The sequence below is a fragment of the Lissotriton helveticus genome, chromosome 9, assembly GCF_964261635.1.
Source record: "Lissotriton helveticus chromosome 9, aLisHel1.1, whole genome shotgun sequence".
Taxonomy (NCBI): Eukaryota; Metazoa; Chordata; class Amphibia; order Caudata; family Salamandridae; genus Lissotriton; species Lissotriton helveticus.
Genome location: NC_136070.1, coordinates 834149833 through 834162458, shown reverse-complemented (window position 1 = coordinate 834162458; position 12626 = coordinate 834149833). Strand labels below are relative to the sequence as shown.

The following is a 12626-nucleotide window of genomic DNA, read 5'->3' as shown; positions in this document are numbered from 1 at the left end:
CGAACAGCACCCAAAGAATGCAACTAAATCTTCTCCCAATAGAAACTAACTACATGCAGACGTGTAAAAGCTCTCAAATTCATTAAAAAAAAACACGTATATTTTCACCCAAAACAATCCTCGTGTATATATTAGTACATAACCCACACCTCTTCAAACCAGCATCACCCAGAGTACATAACCTCGCCCACACCGTACTGCTCACCGACTCAAGGAGAAACTAACAACAGCAGCTACACAGAAACCTTGTGTGTTCTGGTCCCTGGCCTTTATCTCCTTGGTGTATTTCTTTGCATGTCCCTGGTTCATCTCAGTAATTGCACATTAAAATTGATGGAGTGCTTCTGATTGAGAATGAATCATTCACTTGGTGGATAATAACCTTTCCTCAAGTTAATCGAAATTCCAGTGGCATGCTCTTGGGTTTAGAAAAGTTGCTGAAATGCTTACAGTCTCGGTGACTTTGTCGAATTCCTTCCACGTCTGAAGCATGAACGAACTGGTAACAGTTTTTTCCCACTAAATCCGCTGCGGACAGGTCCATGTAATCCGTGATCCTGCACAAAGGGAACAGACAGCAAGGAGAAGGGTGAGGTGAGGGAAGGAAAAGAGGGACAGACGAAAGGAAGGCAGCAAGGACGAATTAAATATTTTAAAAAAGGGAAGATAGGAAAGTGAGATGAAAAAGCGAGTAAACTTCATACCTTTCAAATGAGGCTTGCAAGAGTGACTGAGATTGGGGTGGGGTCCATGGGTTATTCAAAGACATGTCATATGACAAGTTTGCTGGTAAGGAGTCACAGGCCCCATGACAAATGGGTTGATTCTGAGTTTGGCGGAGAGGCTGAGTACTCTCTCCGGTAAGCCCGCCCAATTTAGTGGTGGGCGGACTGACAGTATGCAAATGAGGGAGCCTACTTGGCTCCATTCCCGACGTACTCCTCCAACAGCCGACCAAGTACGGGCCATCGGAGGTAAGCCATCTGACGGACTGCCCAATTTACAGCTAGCAGTTGGACGGCCAGGGCCGGACTGGGAACCAAAACCGGCCCCGGCAAAGTGCTCGGCCGGCCCCCGGGGGGACGTCTGAACTCTTTGCTGGGGCCGGTTTTCGGCCGATTTTGTTGCAGGGCCGATTTTTCAGCTATGCTGCATAAACGGCCCTGTAACATAAACGGCCCCCAGGGGCCCAAAACCGGCCCCCACCCTTGCGGCGCACTGGGGTATTTCCCGGTGCCCGCAACGGCCAGTCCGGGCCTGTGGACGGCTTGTTTTTTGTTGTCGGTCACAACCAGGTAAAACCTGGTGGCGAAGGACAGCAAAAATAAAAACTCCCATGGTAGGGGTCGTTTGTTTTACTTTTTTTTCACAAACAAACTCCTCCTTTGTGAATTTGTTTTTGAAAAAAGTAAAACTTTGTAAAGGTTAACGCCTCTTTGGAAATATGCCCCTTTCCGCTGCAGTCCTCTGCGGCAAACGGGCATGCAATGGTATTGTTATGGGCATTCCACCACAATACCCATTGCTTTTTGATGCTGCCCCAGATTTACACGGCTGATGCAGCACCAAAAACGAACGCCATGGATTACCAGGCATTATAATGCAGATACGAGGAGAAATTATTAATTTCTCCTCGTTTTTTGCTCTTTCCATGTGTGCTGCATTCTGAAGGGGAACATCCTTTACAACGCAACTTTTACAACGCACTACCATTACGACGCAACTTTTACAACGCAGGTTATTACAACGCATTGCGCTGGGGGACGCTCTAGGATAGGGAATAGTTTAATTTACTATCCAACACCTTCCCTACTATTCACGGGGACTGGAGTTGGAATAGTAAATTAAACTATTCACTATCCAGGGCCCCCCAACGCAAGTCGTTGTAACGACTTGCGTTGTAAAACCTGCATTGTAAAGGCATGCGTGGTAAAAGCATGCGTTGTAACGTCATACATCCTATAAACATTCGCCCCTGCAGCGCAGGCACCTTAGCAACATGGTAGCAGGGAGCCTGCGCTAGCGCTAGACAGCTTTTTTTGCATCAGCGTTCGGGGAAACACAGGCGTGCACTATATTCTTGTGCATATACTGCTCAGGCCTGTGTTTTGAAAATGTTGGAGCACAGAGCTGCTGGATTTGGCGCAGCTCTGCGCTCTGACATTTTTTTGTAAATATGCCCCAGAGGATGTCTCTTGTAATCTCGATTCGTTTACAGTTGGAATATATGGCATGGCCTTCACAATAATATGCAATAGTATATATTCCCATATAGCAGAGAGTCCCTTACAGCATGGACTTGCATAAAGTGCAATGATGTAATAAAATGCAGGTGTTTCTATAAGAGAGAAAGGTTTACACATCCATCGGCTGTTATTCTTAAACTTACTTGATAACATTTTAGCCTTTGCCATGCATGGCAGTGAAAGAACCTCATTTTACTAATGTTTTCTTTTCCACCTCCCAGATTAAAATAGGTTATGTAAACTCTATGCAATGTTGAAGAAAGAAGAACACAACCCTAGTAAAACTATACACACACATCTTGTGCTGTAGCTATTTTACTTTAAACATTCTGGTCTTATACTGTCCTCCTGGATATTATTGTTGGATTACATTGTCACATCACAGGGCATCTGAAAGGCTCGATTTCCAACAAGACAGTGCTCCTTTTTTAGAGATTTTTTTACAGTGCATACTTATTATGTGAGTGTCCTGAAAAGAAGGAATTAAAGCTATGGAGACCACACATCTCAAAATGAGATACAAACTATTTAGGGTTCTGCTACATTCCGAGTACCCTCTTGAAATAACTTCTCGTCAGAAAACTCTTTTTTGCTATTAGAGTTATTTCAATATGCAGCATCTTTGTTTCTTGCTGAGGACAAGAGCACTTCCATCACCTCATCATGATGTATAAACACAGCATCAGTTCACGCCACAGAATAACAGATCACTTGATTGCATGGACTAGCCTCTTTCAGCGGGTTCTGGCTACTAAACTGAGTAAAAGAGTATTTGTTACCAGTGTATAGTACCACAGTGCACTAGTCTCACTCTCGGTAATGTAATATTGCATGCTACAGACCACTGGAATTATGATGTAGCAGCTACAGTGTTTCCTACAGAACTACACATGTGTCCTCTTTTCACTTAAGTGCCATCTGCTCATAATATACATCGTCCAATAAAAATGTTGCTAGCCAGTGCTTGAATTGGAAAAATAGAAGTGCAGGGACTCTGTACAAGAGTACCTACTTGTTTCTGAGAAGTGCCAGTACTCTCCAATTAAAGATATTGCATTTCTCTTGAGAAGTGCCAGTACTCTCTCTCTCAAAATAAAAAAGTGCCGGGACTCCGTACCGGACAGTGCCGGCCCATTTAAAGCACTGTTGCTAGCCCAAAAGGATGAAAAGCTGCCTATGGAATGGAATGCAGCTCCTGACACTGCAAAAAAAGCCAATCCTTTCCCCTTTTGATTGATGTGGTCAGACACTAAAGAAGAGAGGGACATATTATCAAGAACGGTGATAAAATTATCGCCGTTTTAGCGGCAGGAAACTGCCGCTAAAACGGCGATAATGGGCTTGATAATATGCCCTTGTGAATTCCCATAGCAGCCCAGGTTCTGGTGTTAACCTGGGCTGCTATGGGAATTCACAAGGGCATATTATCAAGCCCATTATCGCCATTTTAGCGGCAGTTTCCTACCGCTAAAACGGCGATAATTTTATCGCCGTTCTTGATAATATGCCCAGAGTGTTATGCTTCATTGAAGAGAGTGAGAATTTATTAAACAATATGCCCTCTTATACTATGGATTGCCACACGGTAGTGAGAGCCCCTTAACCCTGTGTGGAAGGGTGTGCACAAGATACCTTAGGACACAATACATTTGAATCAATGCTACCTCTCTTCTGATTGGACACCCACCGGCTTTCACAATACACAATCTGCAGGTCCATGTTCACCCGAAACACAAACATGTGGCAGTCGATGCGCACTTCGCTGAGGCTAGAGGGGGGCAGCGTGTGGGCCAGCGCCACCAGCCCCATCACACGACCAGGCAGGGAGCGGGAGTGGCAGAACGAGGGCAGGCGCGTGCGGAGGCAGCCCGTGACGTGGATCACCTGCAACACAGAAATCAGACAACACTGTAGTCTGGGCAGCTAAAGTTACTCCTACTAGAAGATTACTGATTACTGACTAGTCAGTTATGCATCATAATTGTGGACTCAAAAATGTACTACATGGAAATGTGGTCATCTTGTACATACTAGGCAGAAAAACATACCTTTACATGCAGTCCATTCAACTTTAAAATGACCACTTTAATAGGTTCTCTGAAAGGTATGTTGAATTGTATCAAAGTAATCTATACTGCTTGTACCTTTTGTAAATAATCTCATTACTTGATCTGACTCATTTTTAATTCCATATGTAATGTAATACAAAGGAGATCAGTCAGATCAGAATTAATTATTTACTCGAATGAGCTATTTCAAAAGCCTCAAACTTACCCAGCCTACGTGGTCCAAGCCACACAATGACTTAAAGGCAGCGAAATCGACCAAAACCATAAGCTTGTGCACCCACAATACCAATCTATTGTATACATTTAGTTGTCTTTTGAAGATTTGCCATGTTCCATTATAACATTGCTCCTAGAAGATTCTGTATAGTGTATATTTCTTGAAGATTTTAAGATGTCTTTATTGAAAAAACATTAGTCTCCTCCCCTCAAACTGTGTGGGGGTAGTGAGGGGAGGTCCCCATCCCAGTTGACTTGTTCCCACCACTAATGTAGGCTTCATGCAAAGGGGCTACATCCATCTTTCTCTCATCCACAGCACCTTCTTCCATCTTAAGAGAAGGATTACACAGACGGATCAGTAGCAAGATGAGCAAACCCACGAGCTCCTTGAATCACACTGACTGCTGCCAGGGCCGGACTGGCCGTACGGGAACCAGGTGTTTTCCCGGTGGGCCAGAGGTTTGGGGCTGGTTTTGAACCAGTGGGGGGCAGTTTTTGGTACAGGGGTACAGTTGTGCACCAGCGCTGCAATATTGGCCCACTACACCAAAAGCAGCAGCAGTGTTTCCCACCAGGATGTCGCAGCCCATCCAACTCACCAATCCACAACCCCCCCCCCCCAAAGCCAGGCTGACTTAATGGCCAGGGCCAGTTTGCGTTTCCAGTCCGGCCATGTCTGCTGCTCAAAATCCGGGCATTGATGGGTTCTTGATCTCAAACAAGCTGGAATATCCTCTGCAGCACTTGCTGACATAACTTGACCAGGAGTTGATTAGCCAGAAGCCTCTATCCAAGGCAGACAGAGAGCACTGGAAGCAGCTATGTACATAGGCACATGTGCACTGAAGGACACAGAGTGAAATGTCCTCGTGAAATGCTACACTGTCAATTTATTTGTCAGGAAGTGAGCTGACAAAGAAGTGGGGATGAACGCTCATTATGATACCATTACATTGCATTAAAGTAACACCTTTTATCAGTTACCAGTGCTTAGAAACAACAGTAGTGTGGTATGAAGCACAATGTCAAAACAAGCTATGGTGATGATTATTATTATCATTAATAATAATAATAATAATAATAATAATAATAACAAATCTGATGTACATTTTTCTTCTGTTTGAAAAAAGTTTTCTTCTCTGCAAGCTTCGAGTTGAGACACAGTGCAGATTTATTTGAGGACATTTTCTTTTCATTTTAGTTGGTCCAACCTCATCTAAGGAGGTGAAGAAGATACCATTTGTCAAATTTTGAAAGATGAAGCAGTATCAAAAGATGGAATTTAAAGGCAGGACCTCTGACACCAGAGCTAAGACCTCATTCATGATGATCTTTTCTGAATCCTGGAATGGAACATATATTGTTTTCCAGTGTTTACAGTACAGGAGAACAGAATTAAGTCAAAGCAGATAGCTAAATGGTCTAACTAATCTACAGGTAAGGCTGCATTCATTACTACTAGATCAGGAGTGTAGGGGAACAAATATATGATTCTGCAATTCTGTGAAGCACAAGTCTGTTTCTGTTATTCTGCTCCAGTTCTGGCTGGGCTGGTTGGTGCTGGAGGGAACTTTGGCTTGTGATGTGGAGATATTGAAATAGATAATGTAATGGTTGGTCCATATGAGTAGTGAGGCTGAGTGGTAGCTGGTGTAGTTTCCAGAGGTGAATTTTGTACCTAAAGTGTGTCCTGCATTGTGTGTAGGGTCCGTGACAAGCTGGGAAAGTCCTATGTTGTGTACTCTTGAGGAGGTCAGAAGGGCAGTGGTCGGAGAGGGTGTTCCATGTAGAAGCTGAAGTTGCTGAGAAGAAGGAAGTTCTTATAGTTGATGGTGTGGGAGGTGATGAATGAAACACACAAAAGGTGATGGGAGGCTGCTTTCAATAAGTCTAACCACTGGCAATATCTTGGTGTATTACTCCATCCATCAGTCTTATGCTCACCATGCCACCTCAGTTTGGACCCAGCCGTATGCAAATCAGTCTTGACCCTGCTCCTCATGGGAACAGTCCAGCCTCAACTGTCAAGCCAGGTCTTCCCCAAACCAGAATACAAGCAACCCATGACTGGTTTTGCCCTAGTTATGGGCTCATCAGCCGGGTACTGCTTGGTTCCAGTTACACAGTGAATATTGGACCCATGTTTAGTCATACACATGACTTAGGATGGTGTATGAAACACGCAAATTGTGATGGGAGACTGCTGGAAATATGTCTATCCACTGGCAATAGATCGGGGTAGCACTCAGAACCATTGTGCCTTTGCTCACCATGCCACCTCAATTTGAACCCAGCCATATGCAAATAAGTCTTGACCCGGCTTCTCATGGGAACAGTCCAGCCTGAACTGCCAAGCCAGGTCCTCCTTTTGCCCTAGTTATGGGCTCATCAACCAGGTATAGCTTGGTTCCAGTGACACAGTGCGCATGGGACCCACATCTGGGCATTACCATGCTACTTAGGGTGGTACATGAAACACACAATAGTTGGTGGGAGGCTGCTGGCAACAAGCCTAAAGAATGGCAATAACTCTGGGTAGCGCTCCAACCCATTGTTTTTTTGGGGGGTGGGCGATGAAACCTGAGATGAGGTTGCTGAAGTTGTCTTGTGTATCTGGTGGTCTTTAAGCTAGGGAGCCCTTCATGGTGGTGCTGTTGTTTACTTGGAGGTTGAAGTGTATGTGTTCCATTACAGGCGTGTCCTGGTGGTTGTGTTTCTGTATGTGTCTTTGTAGATGATGGCGAGTCCTGCACCGGGTTTGTGGAGGTGATCCTGGCGTGCAATTTTGTATTCCAGTTTTAATTAAATGCAACTTTAATCTACATATATTACTTTCTTTAAGCATGTGTATTCCTTTCATATACTTATGTATCCATATTTGTATTACTTTGCTTCTAATTCAGCATATCCAATAAACTACCTTATATCACACCCTATATCTCTCGCAATATGTCCTCTAACTCCACTTTGACTCATCTCAAACCTCATTCTACTACTCTCGCCAATGCACTACCCTATTTATCATCCTATACCACTCTCAATATATCCTCTACCTCAACTCTCTATCTTATCTTAATCCTCATTCTCCTACTCTCTCCAATGCACTGCCATGTTTCTCACCCTATACCTCTATCAATACATACTCTACCTCCACTGTCTCATTTATCCCAAAATCCATACCACTAGTAAGATCCCCAAAAGAATCCCTCCTCTACCCATCCTTGCATCATCTCATATCTTTTACTATTCAGATCTCCCAAAAAAGCCTTTATAAACCCTTTCCTCTGACTCTTCCCACTCCACCTCCCCCTCCTATTGCAATGAACTCAAAAAAAAGAAGAAGAAAAAAATTCTAGACCCTTCCCTCTTCTATCCCTTCACTATTCCTTTTCAATCCAAACAGCCGCGGTCGGTAGTAGGTGTAACTGCAGGGCGGTGACGTGGGGAGGGGGAGGGGCAGGGTGGGGGTTAGTAATGTATGGATTACGGACTTTAAAAGCTAAGTAAACATATAAATAAATAAAACAAATTTCGTTGTGTGCACTGCATCACCAAATGCGATGCAGTGCGCGCAACGAAATTCGTTTTATTTATTTAAATGTTTACTTACCTGTTAAAGTCTGTCATCCATGCATTACTACCCAACACCCTGCCCCTCCCCCTCCCCACGTCACCGCCCTGCAGTTACACCTACTACCGGCCGTGGCTGAATCCAAATAACAGACTAACATGCCCACCACCCAAAATAATTTCATATTTTCCTATACTAATTCCCCACTAATCCTGTTTGGGTTCCGGAGTAGCGTGCTACTCGCCAAAAAGCACTTCAACACCTCATCTGGGGTAGCAAGCGCTATATGAATGCAAACCTTTTCCTCTTCTATCCCTCCACTATCCTTCTCAATTGAAATAACAGACTAACGTATCCACCACTCAAATTATGTCCAAATTTCCCTATACTAATTCCCCACTAATCCTCTATGGGTTCCAGAGTAGCGTGTTGCTCGCTAAAAAAGTGCTTTGACGCCTCGTCAGTGGTAGTAAGTGCTATATAAATGCAATTATAATACAATGCAATTCAAATCATCCTTCTCATGTTAGAGACTTGTCTATCATTCTTGCTAACAAAAGCCTTTGAACTAACACTTCATGTACAGAGTCAGTCATACTAAACAGCTCATAAGCGAGAGTCCCTGATCTCAATGCCCGCTGGATCATTCACTCACCTTATAACCTGAGGTCTTCACGTGGAGTCCCCGCTTGGTCAGGGTGGACTTCATACGAACAAAGAAGGATCGTTCTAATGTGTCACTTTCAATGGCCAAGGGGCTGAGCGGATCTGAAAAAAGTAAAATGTTAAGACACATTGAAACTCAATACGATAATGAAAAAAATGCTACAGCAGCGCCCAGGCGCTGATCTTGTTTCAAGTATTTAAACAAATATCAATATGTTTGGAGGTCCTATTTTACCTGCTCAAATTCGATGACTATCAAAAATACATCAAAATATGAGAATATTAAATTATTTACCAAAAAGAAAAACAGAAAAAAATGAGAATCTGCCATAAATATTGATATGACCAGGCAGAAACCTGCATCTCGCTGTGTGGGTAGCTTCGCATGTTACATGCTGGGAGTCCCAGGGGTGCCGGGCTTGTGTCGAGAGGATGAAGCAATGCCTCGTAACCTGGCTCCAAAGAGTATGGATCGGGCTGAATTCTCGCATTCCACGTCGATAAAAAAAGTTTGATTTTTTTCAAAGTTGGGAAACAGACTCCTCTGTGGGCTTCGAATGGTTGGACAAGCGGACGCTGTAGGCCCGACCAAGACATCCATGAAAACAGGGTTAGGTGTGCTCAGTTTTAGCTCGTGTAAGAACTGTTGCTTTTCAAGAAAAGCAGTGGTTTCAAATTCTGGAAGGGGCAATTTATGGGAGAGCAAATGATCAAAAACGAAAAAAATGTCTCAGCTTTGAGGCATGGCAACCTCTAAAATTTCTAAGGGTTTGAGTATATCACATCGTGTTGCTACAATAAATACCTGTCTGTGGGCAACCTTGGAATAACACCTCTTACCTCAAAATGTAACTTCAAAATAAACAATTCTTTTAGGGTCCCACAAGCTTGACTGGAATTCAATGTTATCAAATTGAAATATATTGAGCAAATTGGATTTCGAGGGTACTCGACGCTTTGGCTGAAAATATAACACTGAGATACCATAAAAAAAGGCGAAATGTTCACTTTTTGGGAATTGTAGACTTATACTGAGTGCACTCTCAAGGAGAAGTGGAAGAAAAGTTTGACAACGGCCTGGAAGAAGCGACAGTAAACAGTGGGGGGCTTATTTACACGGCCCTTGCGCCACTCTTGCTTATTTTTTAACACGGGGAAAGTGACGCAAAAGTGGCGCAAGGGGCTTGTAAATATGCCCCTGGTGGTGAGAAGATGGCAGAGGATTTTTACATAGGGTGACCAGACTTTAGAACAAAAAAATGGAACAGTGCCAGACTTAGAAGTAGGACTAAACATTGCCATCTACCATGCACTTTGAAGTATCACAATGATAAGACCGAACGAAACATTGGGCTACACACGCATAATCTATAAATCTACCAAAAAAGCTATTGATAGAAAAACAGAAAAAGTGTTTTAAAGTCTGTACACCTTGCTCCATTTTAAAAAGTTAAGCCTAGCTCGCATTCAGTATGATTTCTTTGCATTCTGGGACTTGTAGTATTTTATGTAATGGTACAAAAGATTACAAGCACCACAAAGCAAATGAAAGAAACAGAACTGGATAAGCTTAATGTGTGCTTTCGTATCCTCTGTACCCCAGACTGTGTAATTTAGGATGTCTCATTTTGCCCTTAACCCTGGTACCACCCACTGCCTACGTAACTTGGAGGGACACTAGCTCTGCCATTAACAACCTTACCATGGTGAGAGAAGGCTCTGGCTGGTGAGCTAGTGCATTCGGATTCACACCTCTTTAATACCTGTTGTGAGAATCAACCAGCACAAAAGGCCACTCTTGCAAGCACAGAACCTCTGTCACTGGTGTGAGAAGGGGGCAGCTGAAAAAGCAAGCACTGCAATGATCACCGAGTGAGGGCTGTCAATCGGGGCCCTTGGATCCATTTTGGACGTATTTTCGAATTTACCAGCCATTTGATATCATAATGCTATGCTCTATAATATCATGATTTTTTAAAAACATTCTTTGAGGTGAATTCCAACCAATACTTTCTGCTCACTTCCCGCCAATATTGGCAGATCATATTTATGCTATTAGTTGAACTTGCACATCTTTCGTACACGCCATTGTAACTTTTTTTTTTGTGTGTTTAGACGCGTGGATCTGTGTTGTATCTTATATATACTTGATATACTTTAAAGTCCTTATGTGTTGTAACAGGTTTTAATGTAAAGAGCTCTGACAGTTTTGGGTAAAGTACACGCTATATAAAAATGCATAAATAAATAATGTCACATACGTGCTCGTCTGACCCTCTTAAAAAAATGGGACGTGTATTTAAATTAGAAAGACGTGTCGGGAAACGTGAGACGTCTGTTCACCCTAGGTTTACAGGCACCCACCATGAGTTAGGCAAAGGGGTAGAGTTAAAAAAAATTGCAATACTGTGGGACAGTAATGGAAGATAAAGGGTAAGGGAAATAGGCCTGAACGGATCTGGGCAACCATAATCTAGAGGGGGTGAGGGTGGACAGGAGATGACAAAGAGGGCCGGACTGGCCTAGAAGACAATCAGGCAGTGCCTGACGGGCTAGTCTGCCATGTCAGTATGTAGGCCTGTTTTTTGGCTGTTTGTGGGCCTGTTTTTACTGTTGAGTTCCCCAATATTACCACAAACATTGCCTTCAGCAAGCACAAATGCATGCAATCTTCCATACCTTGCAAAACACTTATACAGCATGTCGTTATAAGTTCAAAACTGCCCCAATTTACAAATATGGACCACATCTTTGGCTATCTAATTCACTATTGGCGGCGGCAAGGCCTATTTTCTATCTCAGTCCAACCCGGATGACAGGCCATGCCTCATCTCAGCACAGTTAGTAAACTAGTACACCTCATAATGGGAACAGCCTGCTCAGAGCAGAAACATTGGGTACCAGATGAAGAGTTATGGGGCACCTCCCCCGTAAGCAAAGGAAACCAATAACACTAGACGTGCTTACTCGTACACCCCACACATTGCACCATGTAAATTGTAATGGGTGGAGTCACATAAAACCTCATTTTTTTAGATCTAGTAAAACCACTAACGAGGTCAATGTGTTGGATCCCAAAGAGGAATTGACGCCCCATAACCCCCTCCCTTAAAAAAAGAGGAAACACTTGTATTACTGCCATCGCGAATGTTCACCCCCATCTTTGCCCAATTTCTCTTCACCTGCACTCCTGCAGAGGGGGAAGGGAGGAAGAACACATCACCATCATCACCATGTGTTCGTATTGTATCAATAGTGCACAGAACAATACCCTAGCAAAGAGAAGTCACAATACAAGCAAAACACAAATGTTTCGATCTCATTTATGTATATGTATGTATATATATGTATATATTTATTCAGCTTTTGTTTAGGTTTGTACCCCAAATATGGAATATTACACCAAATGTTCAAGTCGAAGGACTAGGGTGACCACCGCCCTCCAGGTCATTACGGTCACTCTTTCCAGTCCTCGACTTTCTTAAGATAATTAAGAGTATTCTGAGTGTTGCAGCCTTGCTTCACCTCCATTGAACCAAGTAAACCAACAATTCTGAAGAAAACTATTTGTGAGTGAAAACCTCAGGACTGGAGGTAGTGTCCATGGTGACCTGGAGAAAGGTGATCACCCTATATAGGACTGTGGTGGTGACGTGTAGGATCACGAGGCCTAAGGGAAGGTTGCAGCTGCATGCGAGAGAGAGACCGAGGGAAACAGTGAAAGACAGAAGAGAGCTATTAAAAAAAAAAAATTCAGACTAAGCTACATAAAGAGAAGAAATAAGAAAGACGAGATGGGTAGAGAGAGAGAGGAGATAAGGAGACAGGAAGAGAGTAAACGAGACAGTTTAGTAT

At 43.3% G+C, this 12626-nt stretch overlaps 1 protein-coding gene across 1 annotated transcript in view; it reads right to left on the bottom strand.

Annotated features, from left to right (window-relative positions):
• Positions 1-12626, bottom strand: part of NPAS1 (neuronal PAS domain protein 1) — a 504067-nt gene that overhangs the window by 38057 nt on the left and 453384 nt on the right. The window contains exons 6-8 of the mRNA XM_078662207.1: positions 8761-8873; positions 3934-4130; positions 451-557 (exon numbers count right to left, since the gene is read on the bottom strand). Coding sequence (XP_078518333.1) covers positions 451-557; positions 3934-4130; positions 8761-8873 — 417 coding nt within the window. The remainder of the gene's footprint in view (positions 1-450; positions 558-3933; positions 4131-8760; positions 8874-12626) is intronic.